General features: G+C 38.3%; 1 protein-coding gene across 1 annotated transcript in view; it reads left to right on the forward strand.

Moving 5' to 3' along the window:
* GTF2A1 (general transcription factor IIA subunit 1) overlaps nt 1-5657 on the forward strand; it is a 37303-nt gene extending 31646 nt beyond the window's left edge. The window contains exon 9 of the mRNA XM_086319357.1: nt 1423-5657. Within this exon, the coding sequence (XP_086175483.1) occupies nt 1423-1530 (108 nt within the window). The 3' untranslated portion in view covers nt 1531-5657. The remainder of the gene's footprint in view (nt 1-1422) is intronic.
* Nucleotides 5658-21958: the final 16301 nt, after the last annotated feature.

Below are 21958 nucleotides of genomic sequence, written 5' to 3' on the forward strand. Positions count from 1 at the left end.
TCCTAGAAACATAAAACCTTATAAGACTGAATCATGAAGAAATTAAAAATCTGAACATACTGATTACTAGTAAGGAGATTGAATCAATAATGAAAAACTTCCCAATAAACAAAAGTCTAGGACCAGATGGTTTCACTGGTAAATTCTACCAAACATTTAAGAAAAATTAATACCAATCCTTCTCAAATGGTTCGAAAAAACAGAAGAAGACAAAACATTTTTAAACTCATTTTACAAGACCAGCGTTAGTTACCTTGATACCAAAACTAGACCAGGGTGCCATAAGAAAAGAAAATTATAAGCTGGTATCATCCTGATGAGTATAGATGCAGAAGTGCTCAACAAAATATTAGAAAACTAAATTCAGCAATTTATTTAAAAAGATCATATACCATGATCAAGTGGTATTTATTCCAGGGATTCAAGGAAGGCTCACCATCTTCAAATCAGTGTGATATACCATGTTGACAACATGAAGGACAAAAATCATGGGATGGTCTCAGTAGGTGCTGAAAAAGCATTTGACAAAATGTAACATAAAAAGTCTCAACAAAATTGTTGTGGAGGTAATGTACCTCAACTGAATAAAGGTCATATATGACAGACCCACAGGTAACATACTCTGAAAAGCACAGAGCTTTTCTTTTAAGATTAGAAAAGAGACAGGCATGTTCACTCTCACCATTTTTATTCAGCACTGGATGGAAAGTCCTAGTCAGAGCAGTTAGGCAAGAAAAGGAAATAAAACACAAATGAAGAAAGGAAGGAGTAAGACTCATTATTCGCAGGTAACTTGATACTACAAAAAAAATGCTAAAGACTCCACCAACAAACTGTCAGAACTATAAATGAGTTCAGTACAGTTGCAGGATACAGAAATCTGTTGGGTTTCTATGCACTAATAATGAACTATCAGAAAGAGAAAATAAGAAAACAATCCCATTAACAACTGCAGCATAAAGAAAATCTAAACAAAAAACCCTGAATTTATAGATACAGAGAACAGATGGCCAGAGACAGGGTTTGGAGGTTAGGTGAAATGAGCGAAGGTGGTCAAAGACACAAACTTCAAGTTATAAGTATTCACGGATACAATGCACAGCATGATGACTACAGTTGATGACACTGTGTATTTGAAAGTTAACAAAGAGCTTAAATGTTCTCATCACAGGAAAAAAATTTGTAACTATGCATGGTGATGGATGTTAACAGGCTTAACTGTGGAGATCATTTTGCAGTATACACAGAGATCTAGTCATTACTTTGTACATCTGAAACTGCTATGTTACTTGTCAATTATATCTCAAAAAAGAAAACAGTTTGCAATTGCAATAATATACATGTTTGGTGTGTGAATGGGTTTTGTTGTTGTTTGTTTCCTCTTTTTATTTTATTTCATGCATTTTTTACTTATTTATTTAGATACACAGAAGTAAAAACAAATGGAAATTTCATCTCAAGGATGGCATTATGAATCTTAATGGAAGAGATTATATATTTTCCAAAGCCATTGGAGATGCAGAATGGTGAAAAGAGTTGGTTCATTTTCTTTTATAAATAAAACAAAAGAAACTTAAAAAAAAATTTAAAGTGGACAGTTTGAAACTTGGGACATATACCAACCAAAACTTAACTTCTGCATGTCAGAAAAGTGCAGTAGAAGCAGAGCTACTGGAACAAAGAGACCTTGACAACACAGACACTACTTCTAACTGGCAAGCCATGGAACTGTAGCACCTGGGGTTGTTGGGGTGGGGAGGGTGGGGATTTGTGTAAGAAAACCAGAGTTGTCGATTTTAAATACAGGTACCTGCCACTGGTGATTAGCATGTAAAGCTTTGTTTATATTCCTTCCTCCAACTTGAGTTCAGCCAGAAGATACTTGTTGGAATGAACTGAAGAAACTTCCCTTTTGATAGATTGAACTGAAACTGCTTATTGTACGTGGTTATATTTGGTAAAAATTGCGTGTTGAGCTTTTTACAAAAGGGTAAGAATTATGGTGTTGAATTTTAATTCACTTGTATAAGGAAACAGTTTAGAACTCTTATAGGTCTTAAATATTTTTACTTGCTGTTCTCCCTCAGTAATATATACCTCTTCCTTCCCTGCTTGATGAAACATCTATTTACAAGTTAAAGGAAGTGTATAATCAGTAATTACAGTTTGGAGACAAAATTTACCTAGGAGTGGATGTTTATTTTAATTAGGTTTTCAGACTCATTATAAAGACTTGGGTCTTGTCTGAGTTGAGCAGAATTAAAATGACAACTTCAGTTTCCTAACAGAATTGTATTTGTTTCTTTTAGTCCCACACCTTAAAAAGAAACCCCAAGTGGCTCCTCAGGAATGCAGTTTTGTTGCACACAGGTACCATCTAGCTGGAATTATATACATATGAATAGATAATTTTCCTGTTGGGCTGAAGTGTATGCTTATATATATGTTTAGTCTTTAAGCTAAACAAACATTTAGATAACATTCTGTGCATTGATTGATGCATTGGGCAGGTGGTGAGGACCTGGATTTTTATCAAACAGTTTAGTAATTTTAAAAGTTTCTTGTGTTTACTAGTAAAGAATTTTAAAACTCTTATTCTAATTGAACACATTTTTTAAAATGCAACTTTGTAATTTGAGGAAGAAATTTTTGGGGTTAGAGGAGGGTGGGCCACTAAGTACATACTTACCTCTCTTGCACTGGCCCTTCCAGGCCGCTGATAATACAGACATGGGCTCCAGTTTGCACATCGGGAAGACAGCATAGAAATTTGACTTGTATATTAAAAACAGTAGAAATGTAATATGTATATGAAGAATGCATAGCTCTGTATTCTGTAAGGGGCTCTAAAGAACGATGTGGCAGTGCTCTATGTTCAGTGTGAACGAGTTGCTTGGGAGAATTGCAGGAACACGTGTCCTCACCTTTGTTCTTAACACCTAATTCTTTTCATGGTTTATTTTGACAAAATTCACATGTGTTTAACTTGTATATTGATTTTTTTTTAAGTCTTCCACTTTTGTCTTCCTTTTATTTGCCTTTGTGTTTCCAGAAGTAACAGAGAAACACTTTAAAGTACGTTGCAGAGAAAAACTGTGAGCTGTTTTATATTGTTTTTTTTTTTTTTTTTTTTTTAGCACAAATCTTTAAACTTCTTGAAAAGGCTAATTTTTTTTTTTTTTCTTTTGCCTACTTCCCTCCCAAAATACCACCTTGGTCCCTTTAACTTATGTTCTGAACTTTGATATAAATGGTGGTTTCTAGCATGCTAGTAGTTAGATTTATTTCGATGCCATATCTGGTGATACGGTTTTAATTTTTACTATATTAGTTTTTTGGAGGTTTATTTGTTTACCCCACTATGCTCAAAGCACACGCAGGTTTTTTGTTTTGCTTTGTTTTTTTTGAGCCTGGGAGGAGAGAGGAAGGGAGTAAAATCACAGAAGTCCTGTTGTTCGTTTGTCCTTCAGTATAGTTGCTAGTAGGTTTATATTTACCTGGTGAAGAAGTCAGTGACCTGAACTACCTATAAAAGTTTAGCATTGCTGCAGTGTTGATTGAAACCCTTTGGCTATCTAGTAGTTCTTACGCTACTGAACCTTGGATTACTATATGATACTCAGCTTATATTTTGGACTCTCTATGTAGACAAAAACATTGTATTCATAATAGAATTGTATACTAGCCTGTTTTTAGAACAGTGAAATATGAACAACCACTGCTTTCAGTGTGACTTAGTAGGGTTGTTTTGAAGCAGAAAATAACCATTTATATTTGCACCTGTGTATATTGCATATCAATTATAACATACTTGGCAAGCGCTTTTCTTTTACCTGTGAAAATTCTGAAAACTGGTCCAAACAACACTGCATACCAAATTGTGCTCTTATATATCACTGCATTGTGTTCCTTTACAGTCAAATAGCATGTTTTAGTTTTATTATAGTGGCTTGCTGTAAGAATGCCACTTGCTTATCTTTTATTGTACTTGAATTGTTAATCATGCTTTTAACATTTTATTTAACATCATTTCATTAGGTTCCATTAAAAATGTCATTCCTTTGAAAATGCAAGGATTCCCACTTTCAAAATTTTGAAGTAAAGATAACGTTTATTCAAAGAAGGAAAATAGTTCAGACTTGGTATTATGAAATAAGTGAAGGTTTCAGAAAAGGATTTGTTTAGATTTGCACATGATGATGGCACCTTTTATTAAAAAACAATCAACAGTGCTAAGGAAAATTTACACAAAAGTACTAGGTTTAAGTGTGAAAATGTGTGCCTTTCAGTGTATGTACTCTTTTTTTTTTTTTGGTGGTCATTTGGATAATCAGACCATTTGAATGGCTGAGAGCACATTTAAATTCTGTGGAGTGCCACATTTGGCTAAAACAACTCTAATGTGCAATTAGTTTCTGGACTAAAATGTCTGTTATATGAGGGGGATCTTTATATTGGGCTTTTATATTTTTTTAAATGTTCACATTTCTTTCTATTAAATGCCATCATAGCACCACATTTATATTGTTGCCTCTCTTAAAATCAAAGCCACCTTGATGATGTTCTTTTTGGCATGCATCAAGATTTGAGCAGTGTGTATAGCGATTAAAATGTGTTCTTGAAGAGCATAGTCTAATAGACTCTGGTTTAGACTGCAAGAACATAAAAATAAAAGTATAATAGCTTTTGTATAAAGATTTTCTTTTGCTATATGAAAATCAAGGATTTGGTTTGCTTTTTTTCTGGCTTTTATGGAGGAATGAAAAGTGTTATCTCCTTCTAAGAGTAATTTTTGATTATCTTATAGCAATAATGTCACCATTCTTTTCAGAAATAAATAAACCTTGTATAAGAAATCAGACATAATTTTCTTGGGAGCTCCCTTTATATCTTAGCTTTTTCTTCCTCTTAAGAAATTCCTGTATTTTCAGATTATTTCATCTTGAACTTTTTTGAGCTTTTGTGCAATGTAATATTTTATTGATCCACCTTTGTACATTTTCATTTTATTTCATACATCTATCTATCTCCCACCTATCCGTCTGAATCGGCTGTTTCAGGTTTTTAATTCATTGGTTGAAAAATAGTTGCTTTATATATTTCCTCATGGGTTTATGTTAAATAGTTTTGCATTTTAATCTATTATGCTATGGAAATTATTCTGAAGTTTGTATTCCCTTTTTAAGTCTGCCTTAGTCTATTTTTTGTCATTTTTTATGGTTTAAGGAAGAACACACAGAACTTGATATTTTTATTTTGAGGAACAAGAAAAATTGTTTTTTCTTTTAGGAGAAGAACTACACTGAGTTATTAACTACTATTTCAAGTTAAGTTTCCTTAAATCATCCGGTATGCTTCAGGGCTACAATTTGGGGGGAGGAGCTAATTCTTTTTGCTGTTCTGAGCTACTATTGTCAACTGCTGTTGTACATACTGTTATGTGTAAGGGCGTAAATATATTTATTATGTTTGTAAAATTCATTCTGTACAATTGCAGATCAAGGTTGCTCTTCTGTGATATACGGGATATTATGTTTTAAAGACCATCTTGGAATACAATTAGAGAACTTAGTATTTTGATGTACTAAGACCTATTTTAAGTTTAATATTTTACCTTTGCAAAAACTTTAATTAAAGATGTTATTTAAAAGAAGTAATGCTGCTTGCTTTGCTTACTAGTTTATAAAATTGTTATATAGATAACTGAATAAAACTATAGAGTTGAGAAAGGAAAATGCTTCACATTGTTAATAAGTTCCATTATCAAAAAGAGGTATCATTAAATTCTATACCTTTAATTGGGGTGGGATGTCAGTCTGAATATTAAACTGTTATAAATTCTTAGTACTTTTTAAAAGGAATAGTTGTAATTTCTAGGCACACAGGAATTTAAATTGGGCTAAAGCCACACCAACAAAGTGTAACTAAAAATTGATATAAATAACATATTGTATTAAGTGAGTATTTCTACTCCAAAGAATAGATTACTTAGGATAAAATTATTTGAGAACAACCTTGTTTTTTAATTTCACTGTTTAGCTATATATTTTTATTTTACTTTAGAGTTTGTAAATAGTTGCATAAAAGAATCAGATCATTAAGGCCTGTACTACATATTGAATATATTTTGTGTTATTTTAGAAAGTATTAAATAATTAGCAAGTATTTTTATTTATAGTTATTTCAAATGAATCATTAAGAAGCTTGCTTTTTTGTAATTTTTTTTATCCTGTTACTATTTTATCTAGGAAACTTGCAAAGTTTAACCATTAAAACAATCATAATAAAGATGCTTTCTTTGTTGCAGCAAATCTTGTATTTTTGCAGTTTAATTCAGGCTCCTACATTGATGACCTTAACCTTTTTGGCCTCAGTTTCTCCATACATAAAATTACAGCAGTATGGTTTTGAGAATTAAGTGAGATAATATACATAAAGATCCTAAAGTGGTGCATTTTGTACCATAGTAGGCGCTCAGATATCCCAGTTATTAACTTCATAATATCCGTGGAGCTGAAAAATACTTTTAAATGGTCAAGAATAGCAAAAGAGAATATGGTCTGAATTGAGAGGCAGTAAAAGATTTGGATACACCAAAACAAATTAAGCCTGGGAGGTTTGAGTTAATGGAGCCGTGCGTCTGTCTGTAGCAGAAAGGGCCTAAGAGGAGAAAAGTGAATGATGGGGTATGGAGAAGAAGAATGAAACACACTGGGAAGTCTGTAAGCTTTGCTTTCCCTTCTTGAATTATATGTCTAAAATAGATTGGATTTTTCCCAAAGCTAAAACTGTAGTAATGTTATAACATTTTAAAAATTATGTAATTTTCCTAAATAGCACTGGGTTCTGCTCATTTCATTTGTGGAGAAAATAATGAAACACTGTTACTGAAAGACATTGAAAGAATGATTACATCACTCTGACATGAACCTCTCTCCCAGTGCTTGTTGGCAATCCTGTTTATGGAGGCAAATAGCCTTTGTGTCATTGCTCCTACTTCCAGCCAAAGAGGAAGATGCTGTGTAAGTAACTGGTTACTTCTGTTTCTGTCTGAAATGTATGTTTTCTGAGGCTGAAAGGGAATCAAGCACAGAGCATGTATTAACATACTCATTCAACTCTGTGATCTTCCATAGGCATGGAATTGTGATCAGTGTTATTGGATAAGCCACAGATGAATAAGGTAGTTGCTGTCTTTAAAAGCAGTGAAGTTGGATTGTCTGGGTTCTAATCCTAGTGTGGATTGGATTGACAGCAGTGACTTTGGGCATATTACCAAACTAGACTACCTCATAGGTTTGTTGTGACATAATGACAAATGACATGATACATACGTTGCATTTATTACAGTCCTTGACACGTGTATGTACCCTTGACACCTGTATGTACCCATATGTCTTTGTAAGGCATGATGGTCACAGAAAAGATCTTAAACTGGCCGGGTTACTTATGTGAGTTCTCCTTATCTTCCTATTTAATAGAAAGAGGTCTACCATCTATAATGAGACTTAAGCAGATTAAAGTGAGAGATATGGTGTACTGGGACAACCCAGAGGGATGGTATGGGGAGGGAGGAGGGAGGAGGGTTCAGGATGGGGAACACATGTATACCTGTGGCGGATTCATTTTGACATTTGGCAAAACCAATACAATGTTGTAAAGTTTAAAAATAAAATTTAAAAAAAAAAAGGAATTTTAAATTAAAAAATAAAAAAATTAAAGAAGTGAGAGATCTGAGAACTTAATATTAGCAATTATTGAGAGCATTGAACTTGTTAGTGGAAATAGTTCTAGAAACTTATAGTTGTGCTCCTCACATTGGAAATGAATTTTGTGTCCTTGAACCAAGAATGGCCTGGATCTTAGCTTTGAACTTCAGCTTTCTGAAGGTTGTTGTGTTGATACGATACCAGTTACCTCCTGAGCACTTCTTGAAATAGCCTACTTTCTCAAACACAACATGACAGAAACAGAATTCATTCCGATTTCTATTTCCCCACTCCCAAATACACAATGTGAATTAGTGACTACTGTTTTCCCAATCACTTTTTTAAAGCAATAAAAACAATTGGAATAACTAAATCTGCAAAAACAGGTCCTTAAAAATAGCACATGTGCCTGCCTATATACTAGTTTTCTCTTGTTAGCCAAAATTATAAATTATCCCTCAGAGAAGTGCAAGTTACCAAATAATCAAGTTTTCACTCTCTTTACAGTGAACCAACAAATTATCAATTGGAAAATGGGTTACCAGAAATGGCCTTGATCATTGTAGCTTTAAAGACTTACACAGGTAACCTTGCTGTCAACTGTTTTAAATCAGTCTGATCATTACTAGGTGTCTTTTGGGACTCCTGAAAAGTGTCTCTAGCCCTCTTCCTTTTCCTCAGCACATATTGGATTTGATGGCTATTCTTGTTTTTTGTTGTTGTTGTTTTTTTTCCCCAGCCATCACTGGGATTTGAAGCTCAATATCATCTAACCTAGTCTTAACAAATACTAGGAAATAGCTCTGCTGCCTACTAAGTTTTGCTCAAAACAAAATCCACAAGTTGTTCCTTATTCCCTTCCTTTTTCTCTTTTCACAGGTACCAACTGTAAGTCACCCCTAAACCCAACCGGCATCAACCGGTCTGACAAAAGTTACACTTTACCTTCCTACAAAGGGAAGGGGCAAGCTTTCCTTAATCGGATCTCAGCTGTGTCTGTCAGAGTCCCTGGTCTGCCTCTCAGGATGTGGGCTCCTTCCTGTTCTTTTCTTGCTGACCCTGACTTGCAGATTTGTCTCACTAAAGCCCATTTCTTACCCCACATTCATGCACAGGTGCAACTCCACAGGGGGACTCACCTGGTCACATGAGCATACAAGTACAGTTCCTAAGTGAGGCATTTGCAGCTGATTTTTCTCTAGTCCTGCAACACTCTCCCTTCAGATCTTTAGATTCTAATTATCAAGAACATTCCTGTTGCTTCTACCATGCTTTGTTTTAACAGTGACATCTCTTGATTGGTCCTCCTTCCTCATTCCAGATTTGTTCTAACTTACTAAGACAGCTGATATTTTTAATATATAATGGACTCTAAGAATGAGTAAGATACTCCATCAGGGAAAATGCATATGTGTAGCAAGTCAGTTCATCAAAGAAGAAAAGCACATATCATTTAATTGACTCTCTTAATAATTGAAGGAGTACAAAATAAGACTATTAACAACAAATAATAACAAAATATTAAGTCATTTTTCTACTTACCCAGTGATCAGAAAACAATACTCTGTCATAGTCAGGGTGTGCATAAATGGACCTTACAGTGGATTGCTTGTGGGAGTGCAAAATGGTACTACTTTCTGGTGGACAGAGGGAAGAAACACAAGTGCTTCAAGTCAGGGCGGGGACGGTACCTACTCGTCCCCCTTAACAAAAGCTATCTAAGAAGAGTGTAGTGACCGTGGGGGAGGACAGGCCCTTGGGGGTGGGCTAAGAAGACCCATGTTTGGAATATTAACTTTGTGGTGCCTGTTAGACATCCAGCTTGACATACCAAGAAAGCAAGATAAGGAGACGGAGCCTGGAGCTCAGCAGGGATGCCTGAGCTGAGTAATACCTTTGGGATTTATTAGCATGTGAAGAGCATTTAAAGCCACAGAGATAATCCACCCAAGCAAGAGTGTAAAAAGAGAGGGTCAAGGACCAACCCTGAAGGCACAACCAAGCTAAATATTGAGAGAAGAATTAGCTAACAGGAATGGCTTCATAATTTATAGAACCCAGTACAAAATGAGAAACGGAGGCCCATTGTTCAAAACATATTAAAAATTTAAAGGTAGTGACTGTGGGACCCTTTGTGAGTGCACTTGTCACATACCCTTGAAGCTGGCCCTGGGAGTCAGTCAGGGAGAATGAGGAAGCAAGGCTAGTGAAGAAGGAAGAAAGGGGAGAGGTTGGTATCTTACAACTCAAAGAGCACAGTATTTTAATAAAGGTCGGGTCCTGGTCAGCTTGATGCTTTCAAATTGTGCTGGAGAAGACTCTTGAGGGTCCCTTGGACTGCAAAGACATCAAACCAGCCAATCCTAAAGGAAATCAGCCCTGAATATTCATTGGAAGGACTGGTGCTGAAGCTGAAGCTCCAATATTTTGGCCACCTGATGCGAAGAACTGACTCATTGGAAAAGACCCTGATGCTGGAAGAGATTGAAGGTAAAAGAAGAGGGCAGCAGAGGATGAGATGGTTCGATGGCATCACTGACTCAATGGACATGAATCTGCGCTAGCTTCAGTAGATAGTGAACTAAGGACCTGGCATACTGTTGTCCATAGGGTCACAAAGAGTCAGACACAACTTGGCGAACACCGCTTTTTGTTGTACAACAACAAAGCTTAAGCCATTCTTTCCTGGCTATGGTCATTGATTCTGGGGTTCACAGTTCTTACTTGAAATGCTCAGACTCTCCCTTCAGAGTTGAATGAGGAGGTATTAGTTCAACAGCCATCCTGTGACCTTGAGAAGAACTAAGCTTAAGGTAAAGATGATATGGGGAGGCAGAGCAAAAGACATAAAGAAACAATGTCTTTCATGACCTTACAACTAACTAAGCCTTTTAGTTGATAATTTATTCTGTTTACACCAACCATAAATACTGATTTTATATTTTCTGTTTACATTCTTTTCCTTTAATCTTCCTCACCTCTCTGCCTTTTAGCTGTATACAGTTTTCTGCATTTTACCTTGCTCACTTGCTAGCTTGCTTTAGGCCTGGGTTGTCAGACTGAGACTTGGGCTTCTTGGTGGCTCAGATGGTAAATAAAACGTCTGCAGTGTGGGAGAACAGGGTTTGATCCTTGGGTCGGGAAGATCCCCTGGAGAAGGAAATGGCAACCCACTCCAGTATTCTTACCTGGGGAATCCCATGGACAGAGGAGCCTGGAGGGCTACAGTCCACGGGGTCACAGAGTCGGACATCATGGAGCGACTAACACTTCACTTGTGAGATGGTTTCCCTGCAGACAGAGGAGCCTGTAAGCGTAGCTCCCAGACAGTGGACAGTACTAGAGGCTGAGACAGCTCTGACTTTGGAACCAGATCTCGGGGTGGGGGCTAGCTATACCACTCTCTCTCAGACTCAGATCCCTCATCTATAAAATCTATAGTAAAACCATTGTTATAATGGTTACCTTACACCCTTTTTGTAAAATGTAGTGTAATGTAAAGTGTAGAGTACACATTAGGTCTAATTTTTTTTTCTTTTTAGCCGTGCACTGTGGCTTTCAGAATCTTAGTTCTTTGACTAGGGATCAAACCCAGGCCCTGGAGGTGAAAGCACCAAGTCCTAATAATCACTGGACTGCTAGGGAATTCCCTGAAAAATATTTCATTATATTAACAAAAGGGCCTTAAGTTTCTTTTGGTTTGATCTTAATACTCTACAGTTGAGGCCTTTAAAAACCCAAAAACGAATGCAAACTAACCAACATTGTGCAACTAGTATAAGGTGTAGCCAGAAAGCCTCCTGATGCCTAGGTGGAATCCTTGAGGCAGGCGGTGGTGGTCCGTGGCAAAGTTTCGTTGAATTTAAACAGTATGCTGGGATGTTTTTTAATGCACAGTTGCAGCACAAGAATAGCAATTCTCTTCTTGCACCTGGTCTACTGTACACATTTGTCCTAACTTTTTTTTTTTTTTGCAATACATCTCTGATCCCGTGTAACAGCCTGTCAGCTTGTGTTGGTTTTAAGAACAGGTTCAAAGTGATTGGTGAAAATACACCATTCAATTTGGAGTCAAGTGGTTACCCTCCTAGCCCACTGTATTTTCTCTGGGTTTATCAGTGAGAAGGTGCTGAAAGCCTTGCTGCCTTTTCAAATAAAAGTCAATTGTATTCTACAACAAGGCAGACTGCGGGGTAGTAAGGGGATACCTGGAGACCACCACAGTGTCTCTGTGGGCTTAATCATGTACCTTTGTGTATGAAATTCTCCTGAGTGTAATTAGAGAAATAGAGTAGAGCTGGCTGTTTTGTTGTCAAGCTTGATTTAAAGGCATAATTTCCATTCCTTGATACTCATTCCTTTATTAAGAGGTCTACTCAATATGAAAATTTTACACATTCCAAGTTTCCCATAGGATAAAGGAAACGAGGGGTTATCTGGGTCATTTTGTTTTCTTAGGCGTAGACTTTGGAGGCCATGTTGACTCATAAAATAGTCACAGTCTAAAAGTAGAGAGTTATATTATTTCCCATGGGAATTTTTAGGTCCTCAAGACTGAGAGACGACAACTCCAGTGACCCTGAGATAACTGCTCCAAGGACGTGAGGGGAGGAGTCAGGTGCTAAAGAAATCTTACAACAAAGGGCAGGTGGTCTAAACATCAAAAGATCATTGTTCATTAAAACCAGCTATCTTAAGGAATGTAGTGCTTTTCTATGTTTGGGAAGATGTGAGAGTCTACCCTCATTGAAATCATGCCTTTCATATGTATCTCACCTACCTGGGGCCAGTGTCCTGCTTTGTTTCATGTCCTGAGTTCCTCAGTGCTCACCATAGGCACTGGCATTTGCCTTATGGCTGCCAGATGGCACATATTGTCTCTTTCCTGGTATTGTGCCCTCCAGACTCAGAAATTTGCTTTGGAGGGTTGGAATCACTGATGTCTGTGACATCCATACTACTGATATGGCAGGAAATATTCCATTTCTCAGCCATCATATTGATCAGAATGTGGGCATTTATTAAAAGCCTCAATAATATTCTATGCGATTCCTTAGGAGCTGAAGATGAACACTGGACTATACATTCCATTGGGGTTGTTCAGTTGCTCAGTTGTGTCCAACTCTTTGCGACCCCATGGAAGGTAGCACACCAGGCTTCCCTGTCCATCACCAACTCCCAGAGCTTACTCAAACTCACGTCCAATGAGTCAGTGATGATATCCAACCATCTCATCCTCTGTCATCCCCTTCTTCTGCCTTCAGTCTTTCCCAGCATTAGGATCTTTTCTAATGAGTCAGTTCTTAGCATCAGGTGACTAAAGTATTGGAGTTTCAGCTTCAGCATTAGTCCTTTCAATGTATATTCAGGGTTAATTTCCTTTAAGATTGACTGGTCTGATCTCCTTGCGGTCCGAGGAACTCTCAAGAGTCTTCTCCAACACCACAGTTCAAAAGCATCAATTCTTCGGCACTCAGCCTTCTTTATGGTCCAACTCTTAACAGCCATACATGACAACTGGAAAGAAACATAGCTTTGACTAGATGGATCTTTGTTGGTAAAGAAATGTCTCTGCTTTTTAACATACTGTCTAGGTTGGTCATAGCTTTTCTTCCAAGGAGCAAGCATCTTTTAATTTCATGGCTGCAGTCACCATCTGCAGTGGTTTTGGAGCCTCAAAAAATAAAGTCTGTTACTGTTTCCATTTTTTCCCCCACCTGTTTGCCATTCAGTAATGGGACCAGATGCTATTATCTTTGTTTTTTGAATGTTGAGCTTTAAGTCAGCTTTTTCATTCTCCTCTTTCACTTTCATCAAGAGGCTCTTTAGTTCCTCTTCGGTTTCTGCCAAAAGGGTGATATCATCTGCATATCTGAGGTTATTAATATTTCTCCTGGAAATCTTGATTCTAGTTTGTGCTTCATCCAGCCCAGCATTTCATATGATGTACTGTACACACAAGCTAAATAAGCAAGATGATAACATGCAGCCTTGATGTACTCCTTTCCCAATTTTGAATCATTTCATTGTTCATGTCCGATTCTAACTGTTGCTTCTTGACCTGCATACAGATTTCTCAGGAGGCAGGTAAAGTGGTCTGGTATTCCCATCTCTTGAATTTACCAGTTTGTTGTGATCCACACAGTCAAAGGCTTTAGTGTCGTCAGTGAAGCAGAAGTAGATGTTTTTCTGGAATTCCCTTGCTTTTTCTATGATCCAGCGGCTGTTGGTAATTTGATCTCTGGTTCCTATGCCTTTTCTAAATCCAGCTTGTACATCTGAAAGTTCTCAGTTCATGGACTGCTAAAGCCTATCTTGAAGGATTTTGAGCATTACATTGCTAGCATATGAAATAGAAACAATTGTGTGATAGTTTGAGCATTCTTTGGCATTGCCCTTCTTTGGAATTGGAATGAAAACTGACCTTTTCCAGTCCTGTAATCAGTGCTGAGTTTTCCAAATTTGCTGGCATATTGATTGCAGCACTTTCACAGCATCATCTTTTAGGATTTGAAATAGCTCAGCTGGAATTCATCAACTCCACTAACTTTGTTCATAGTGATGCTTCCTAAGGCCCACATGACTTCTTATTCCAGGCTGTCTGGCTCTAGGTGAGTGATCCCCATCCTGGTTATCTAGGTCATTAAGACCTTTTTTGTCTAGTTCTTCTGTGTATTCTTGCCACCTCTTCTTAATATCTACTGCTTTTGTTAGGTCCATACCATTTCTGTCCTTTATTGAGCCCAACTTTGCATGAAATGTTCCCTTGGTATCTAATTTTCTTGAAGAGATCTCTAGTCTTTCCCATTTTATTGTTTTCCTCTGTTTCTTTGCATTGATCTCTGAGGAAGGCTTTCTTGTCTCTCCTTGTTATTCTTTGGAACTCTGCATTCGGATGGGTATATCCTTCCTTTTTTCCTTTGCCTTTCACTGCTCCTCTTAGCTCTTTGTAAGGCCTCCTCAGACAACCATTTTGCCTTTTTTCATTTCTTTTCCTTGAGGTTGGTTTTGATCACTGCCTCCTCTACAATGTCACGAACCTCTGTCCGTAGTTCTTCAGACACTCTATCAGATCTAATCCCTTGAATCTGGTTTCCCTTAATTAAGAATGATCTTGTGATGTTCAGACTACCTTCCACTTATTGCAGTCTTCTACGTAACCTGACTCTTCCTCCTCACCTCCTCGGAAAAGTTCCTTCAGGGTCACTTGAAATGCTGTCTTCAGGCCTTGACGTCCTAAAAATACCCACCAAATAAAACATAACTCTAACTTCTAGGTTGTGACTAGTTTTTGAGCTGACACATCATAGTTGATGCACACTGGGGTTGCTTCCACGTTTTAGTTATTGTCAGTGATGCTTCAGTGAATATGAACGTACAAACATCTCTTTGAGATCCTGCTTTGAATTCTTTTGATTACATATCCAGAAGTGGAACTGTTGCATCATATGATAATTCTGTATTTAATTTTTTGAGGAACTGCCACACTGTTTTCCACACTGCTTTTCCATTTTCTTATCAACAATGCAGATTTCTAATTTCTCCACATTCTTATTAACATTAGTTTTTCTTAAAAAAAATTTATAGTAGTTATCCTAATGGGTGTGAAGTGGTATCTCCTAGTTTTGATTTGCATTTCTCAGTGATTAGTGATGTTGAGCTTTGTGTGCTTATTGGCCATTTGTTTATCTTCTTTGGAGAAATATCTGTTCAGGTCCTTTGCCCATTTCTAAGATGAGTGATTTGTGTTTTCTGTTGTTGTGTTAGGAGTTCTCTGTATTCTAGATGTTAATCTCATATGATTTGCAAGTATTTTCTCTCCGTGCATTGATTTTTTTTTTACTGTTGAACTTCCTTTTTGAATACAATTTATCTATTTTTAAAAATTCTGTTGTCTGTGCTTTTGGTGCAGTATCCAAGAAATAACTGCCAAATCCAGTCTTGTGAAGATTTTGCCCTTTTTTTTCTTCTTCTAAGAATTTTATAATTTTGGGCCTTAGATCTAGACATTTAAGTTAAATTTTACATGTGTTGAGTCCAGGTTCATTTTTTTGCATGTGGATATAAAGTTTCCTCAGCACCATTTGTTGAAAAGACTGTCCTTTCCCCATTATCCTCAAGATTGTCCATTCCCCATGAATGATCTTGGCACCCTAGTCAAAGTAGTTGGACTATATTTGTGAGGGTTTATTTCTGGACTCTCATATTAGTCTAATAATCCAGACTCTCATATTAGACGAGCATATTTAGGCTATATATTTGCTTTTATAATTGGTGCCACATTGTTTTAATTATGATAGCTTTGAGGTAAGTTTTAAAATCCGAGAACTCTGAATCTTGAGAGTTTGAAACAAAGTTTCAGGAGCAGGGGGAGGTCCTGTATGTGTTTTGGTTCAGTGGTGTGACAGTGGCTATCTGGGGCAGGGGGCGCATAGTAGCTGCCTGGGTACACTGTTGCTGGGGCAGGGCTGTGGCTTTGCCTCCTTCACTTGGTTACTCACTGAACCTGGTTTTTCAGGCTTTGCACTGATTCAGCAAACTATTCCAATTTATTCTTCTGCTTAAGTTAATCAGAACCTGTTTTTATTGTTCACAACCAAGAACCCTGATGGTGTAGCTCATTTCATCTGGGAATGAGCCACAATGAGTTAACAGGTTAATTAATCATGCCAAGCAGTGTCCTTTGCATGGTTCACCAGCAAGGTTCACACTCAGTTATATATACCTATGCAGTATTCAAACACTTCCACATTTATCCCTTAGTAAGCTGGGGTAAACAAGGTTTGATTCAGCAGAACTGTGGAAACAGAGGTATGTCTTAACCATCTTCCTACGCTTAGTTGTCCGACTTCGTATTAACTCATTCCTCCCATTAGGCATTCAGTATCCCATAACCTCTCTAGGCCAGAATACTGGAGTGGGTAGCCTTTCCTTTGTCCAGGGGCTCTTCCCAACTCAGGGATCAAACCCGGGTCTCTCACATTGCAGGTGGATTCTTTACCAGCCCTCACTGGATACACAAGACAGCAATGTATTATTATTAATGTTATTTATTGTTTAATAGGGCTTCCCAGATGGCTCAGTGGTTTAAGAATCAGCGTGGCCATGCAGGAGACACAGAAGATGTGGGTTCAGTCCCTGGGTCAGGAAGATCCCCTGGAGAAGGAAATGGCAACCCACTCCAGTCTTCTTGCCTGGGAAATGCTATGAACAGAGAAACCTGGTGGGCTACCGTCCGTGGGGATCACGAAGAGTTGGAAATGACTGAGCAACTGAGCACAGAAACTTCTGCTCTTTTAATTCTCATAATAGCCCCAAGGATGGTTATTTTTGTGGAAGTAAAATAACTTGCCTAAGATTACATAGTGAAATGGTAATAGTGAAGCTTAGGTCAAAATGGTAGCTAGGCTGAGTTAAAGTCTCTCTGCTCAGTTTGCAGGAAAAAATGGTTTTCACCTTAGCTAAACTCGTTGAGAAGAGGCTGTGGCCTTCCAGTAGCCTGGTCACCTGTTTTTGTTATGAGGTAACATTCTGGGAACACTCTGAATCACCACTGTTTGCATTTATCACTCTAAAAAGGCACTGAAAAGATAGGGAGAGAAATGAATGTACCATCTTGGGCCACGTGGCAAAGCCAGTCTGCAGAGTGGTTCTGTGCTCACTTGAGGATCAGCAAAGTGGTTAGTTGTGGTTTTTCCCCTCTTACTAATAGGATCAGATCAGATGAGTTAAAGGAAAAGAATATGGTTTCAGAAAATAATTTTTTTTGTTTGTTTGTTTGTTTACTGGAAGGGAGGGCTGTCTTCACAGCTCACATTGCTTCTCTTCTGGAAGTTTACTCCCAAGTAAGCTCCCTAATGCAATCAGAGCAGTTTCTGCAGCTTTTGAGTGTTTCATTGCAGGGCACAGCAGGTATATGGAAACCCAAAGGCTGATGCCCTGCAGTCATCAAAAAACCCTACTTTCAGTCTTTAACTGAAGTACCTGAGCATAGGTAGCTCTTCTTGCCTGCAGGTAAAGCTGTTGCATGCAGCCCTCCCAGACACATTTTGCAGCAATGACATCCTCAAGGCAGGGAGCAGTCTGTCCCAGGAGCAAGCAAGATGGTGGCAAACCAGAGAATTTAGATATGACGATAGTGCTGATTAAATTTGGTATGTTTTTATTATTAGTGTGTATTACTTTATTATTTATAATATTATTTATTATTTTATTATTACTGTGTATCAGCAACCCTAAGCAATGTAAATAGTAAAACAACTCCTTGCAAAAAATAATTTTTAGTGTGAGTTCTAATTAACCTAAATATAGCATTATTTTTAAATAACCTATATTATTTTAAAATATAGGTTTAATATATTAAATATTGTGTTAAAAATATAGGTTAAAAAACCTATATTAAATATAGGTGTTAAAAAATGAACCTATATAAAACAACCTAGTGTTGTTTTAATAATATGTGTGTTTTCTTCATTTGCATTACATCTTTTTAAAAGCCATTTTTCTTCATTTCAGGTGAATGAAAAAAGACAGTTAAAAAAATACAAATACTGTATGCTTCCACTGATAGGTGTCCAAAGTGGTCTGATTCATAGTAACTGAAAGTAGAATGGGGGTCCCAGAGGCTGGGGAGGGGAAGTGGGGAGTTGCTTCATTGATAGAGAGTTTCATTTTTGCAAGATGAAAAAGTTCTGGAAATTATTGGCACAAAAAGATGAATATACTTAACTGATAAAGTATATGCTTAAAATTAAGATGGTAAATTTTATATGTTTTTAACCAAAATTTTTAAAAGTATAAATAGCTTTTCATGACCATTGTAAACAGCATGTAAGTTAATTTGGAAATCTTCCACTTAATACTGCCCCACCCGGACACTTGGAGCACAGTCGGACTTGTTTCAAGAATAAATTCCCCTGCGTCCAGGACCTTCACACTCACTGAAGGCTAAGCTCATGAACTGAACTCTTGTGGTACTATATATTTCTGCATCTAAACAGTAGATTAGAAAGAAACAGTTGGAACACAGTAATTGTAAGCAGAGAAACAAAATTTAGGTTTTTAATTATGTCCTTTGATATGACCATTGGAAATTTTTATTTATGCTTAAGTATCAAACAGTGGGGCTTCCCAGGTGACTCAGTGGTAAAGAATCCACCTGACATTGCAGGAGACTCAGGAGACGGGGATTCAGTCCCTGGGTTGGGAAGATCCCTTAGAGAAGGAAATGGCAACCCACTCCAGTATTCTTTTCTGGAGAATCCCATGGACGGAGGAGCCTGGTGGGCTACAGTCAGACTTGACTAAGCACACACATATCTATGTATCAAAACAGTGAAACAATACAAACTCTGAAGTGCAACCGTTTTGTTTGGTTAATGCAAATTTTCATCTATAAATGGAATACACTCATTTCATATCATGACCGTTACTGAAAATAATTGTGTCGTCTACGAGAGGAGGAGGTGTTAAAAAATGAAGCGCTCTGGGTGTCAGATATTCTAGAAACTGAGCATCAGGATGAGACCCTATTTAATGATTCAGAAACAGTTTATTAAATACAGAAATAGAGGCATGGTGGAATGAGCATGCGCCTCTGAGTTAGTTGGATCTGAATTTGAATTCAGTCTCCACCTTTCCTCAGGGGACTTTGGGTGAGGCATTTAAATCTTTAGTCTGTTCAGGGGGAAGAGCATTACCTCCCATGGAAGGAGGGTTTGCCCTGAACAGAGGAGGAAATGAGGACAAAGCACTTAGCACAGGGGCTGGCACAAGGCAAGCACCACGAGGGCCATGCGTTCCGTTCTAGGGCTGCCATAACAACCCAGCACCAACCAGGTGGCTCAAAATAACAGAAGTTCACTCTGTGATCTGGAAATCAGACATTCGAAGTCACATATCAGCAGGGCCATGTTCCCTCTGAAGGCTCTAAGGGGAGAATCCTTCCTTGCTTCGTCAGCTTCTGGTGGCCCAGGTTTTTCTCGATAGATAGCTGTGTCCCTTCAACTTCTGCCTCGTTTTCATGGCCGTTTCCTCATCTCCCTGCCTCACTCTGTGAAGACACTCGTCTTTAGGGCGCACTTCAGTAATCCAGGATAATCTCATCTGAAGGTCCTTAATTGTATCTGCAAAGTGCTTTTTCCAAATACAGTCACATTTAGGGAGCCACCATTTATCTTTTGGGAGGTCACCATTCCACCTACTACAGTCAGCTATTAGTATTATTAAATGCTATACACACCTCAGTGTTCATTACAGCACTATTTACAATAGCTGGGGCAGGGAAGGAACCTAAATATCCATCAACAGAGAAATGAATAAGGAAGATGTGGTACATATATACAATGGGATATTACTTAGCCATAAAAAGGAACAAAATTGGGTCATTTGTAGAGACATGGGGGCTTCCCAGGGGACACAGTTGGTGAAGAATCCACTTATCAGTGTAGGAGATTCAGGAGATGGGGTTTTGATCCCTGAGTCGGAAAGATCCCCTGAAGAAGAAAATGGCAACTCACTTAAGTATTCTTGCCTGGAAAATTCCCAGGACAGAGGGGCCTGGTGGACTACAGTATATGGGGTTGCAAAGAGTCGGACACAACTGAGCATGCACAGATGCACGTAGAGATGTGAATGAACCTAGAGACTGTAATACAAAGTAAGTCAGAAAAAGAAAAATACTGTATATTAATGCATATATGTGGCATCTATAAAAATGGTATCAGTTCAGTTCAGTTGCTCAGTCGTGTCTGACTCTGCGACCCCGTGAATCACAGCACGCCAGGCCTCCCTGTCCATCACCAACTCCCGGAGTTCACTCAAACTCATGTCCATCGAGTCGGTAATGCCATCTAGCCATCTCATTCTGTGTCGTCCCCTTTTCTTCCTGCCCCCAATCCCTCCCAGCATCAGAGTCTTTTCCAATGAGTCAACTCTTCGCATGAGGTGGCCAAAATAATGGAGTTTCAGCTTTAGCATCATTCCTTCCAAAGAACACCCAGGGCTGATCTCCTTTAGAATGGACTGGTTGGATCTCCTTGCAGTCCAAGGGACTCTCAAGAGTCTTCTCCAACACCACAGTTCAAAAGCATCAATTTTTCTGCCCTCAGCTTTCTTCACAGTCCAACTCTCGCATCCATACATGACCACTGAAAAACCATAGCCTTGACTAAACGGACCTTTGTTGACAAAGTAGTGTCTCTGCTTTTGAATTTGCTATCTAGGTTGGTCATAACCTTCCTTCCAAGGAGTAAGCGTCTTTTAATTTCCTGGCTGCAGTCACCATCTGCAGTGATTTTGGAGCCCAATAAAATAAAGTCTGACACTGTTTCCACTGTTTCCCCATCTATTTCCCATGAAGTGATGGGACTAGATGCCATGATCTTCGTTTTCTGAATGTTGACCTTTAAGCCCACTTTTTCACTCTCCTCTTTCACTTTGATCAAGAGGCTTTGTAGTTCCTCTTCACTTTCTGCCATAAGGGTGGTGTCATCTGCATATCTGAGGTTATTGATATTTCTCCCGGCAATCTTGATTCCAGCTTGTGCTTCTTCCAGCCCAGCGTTTCTCATGATGTACTCTGCATAGAAGTTAAATAAGCAGGGTGACAGTATACAGCCTTGATGTACTCCTTTTCCTATGTGGAACCAGTCTGTTGTTCCATGTCCAGTTCTAACTGTTGTTTCCTGACTTGCATATAGGTTTAGGTGATCTTATTTGCAAAACAGAAATGGAAACACATATGTAGAGAACAAAGGTATGGATATCAGGGCGGGGGAAGTTTCGGGGGGAGGAATTGGAAGGTTGGGATTGGCATATATTTATATAGTTGCTGTACTCAGTGCTCTGTGCTGACCTAAATGGGGAGGGAATCCAAAGAAGAGGAGATATGTGTATACATGGGCTTCCCTGGTGGCTCAGCTGGTACAGACTCTGCCTGCAATGTGGGAGACCTGGGTTCGATCCCTGGGTTGGGAAGATTCCCCTGGAGAAGGGAAAGGCTACCCACTCCAGTATTCTGGCCTGGAGAATTCCATGGACTGTACAGTCCATGGGGTCACAAAGAGTCAGACACGACTGAGCTACTTTCATTTTCACCTTTGTGTGTATACATACAGCTGATTCACTTTGCTGTACAGCAGAAACGAACACAACATTGTAATGCAGCTCTACTCCAATAAAAACAGATAAATACTGAACATATATTGAGCTCTTCTCCCCAGTCACGTGCCAGGGCAAATTTGGTTCTG

Source organism: Bos grunniens, chromosome 10 (assembly GCF_055505025.1).
Source record: "Bos grunniens cultivar Pamir isolate PY7600 chromosome 10, Bosgru_T2T1.0, whole genome shotgun sequence".
NCBI lineage: Eukaryota > Metazoa > Chordata > Mammalia > Artiodactyla > Bovidae > Bos > Bos grunniens.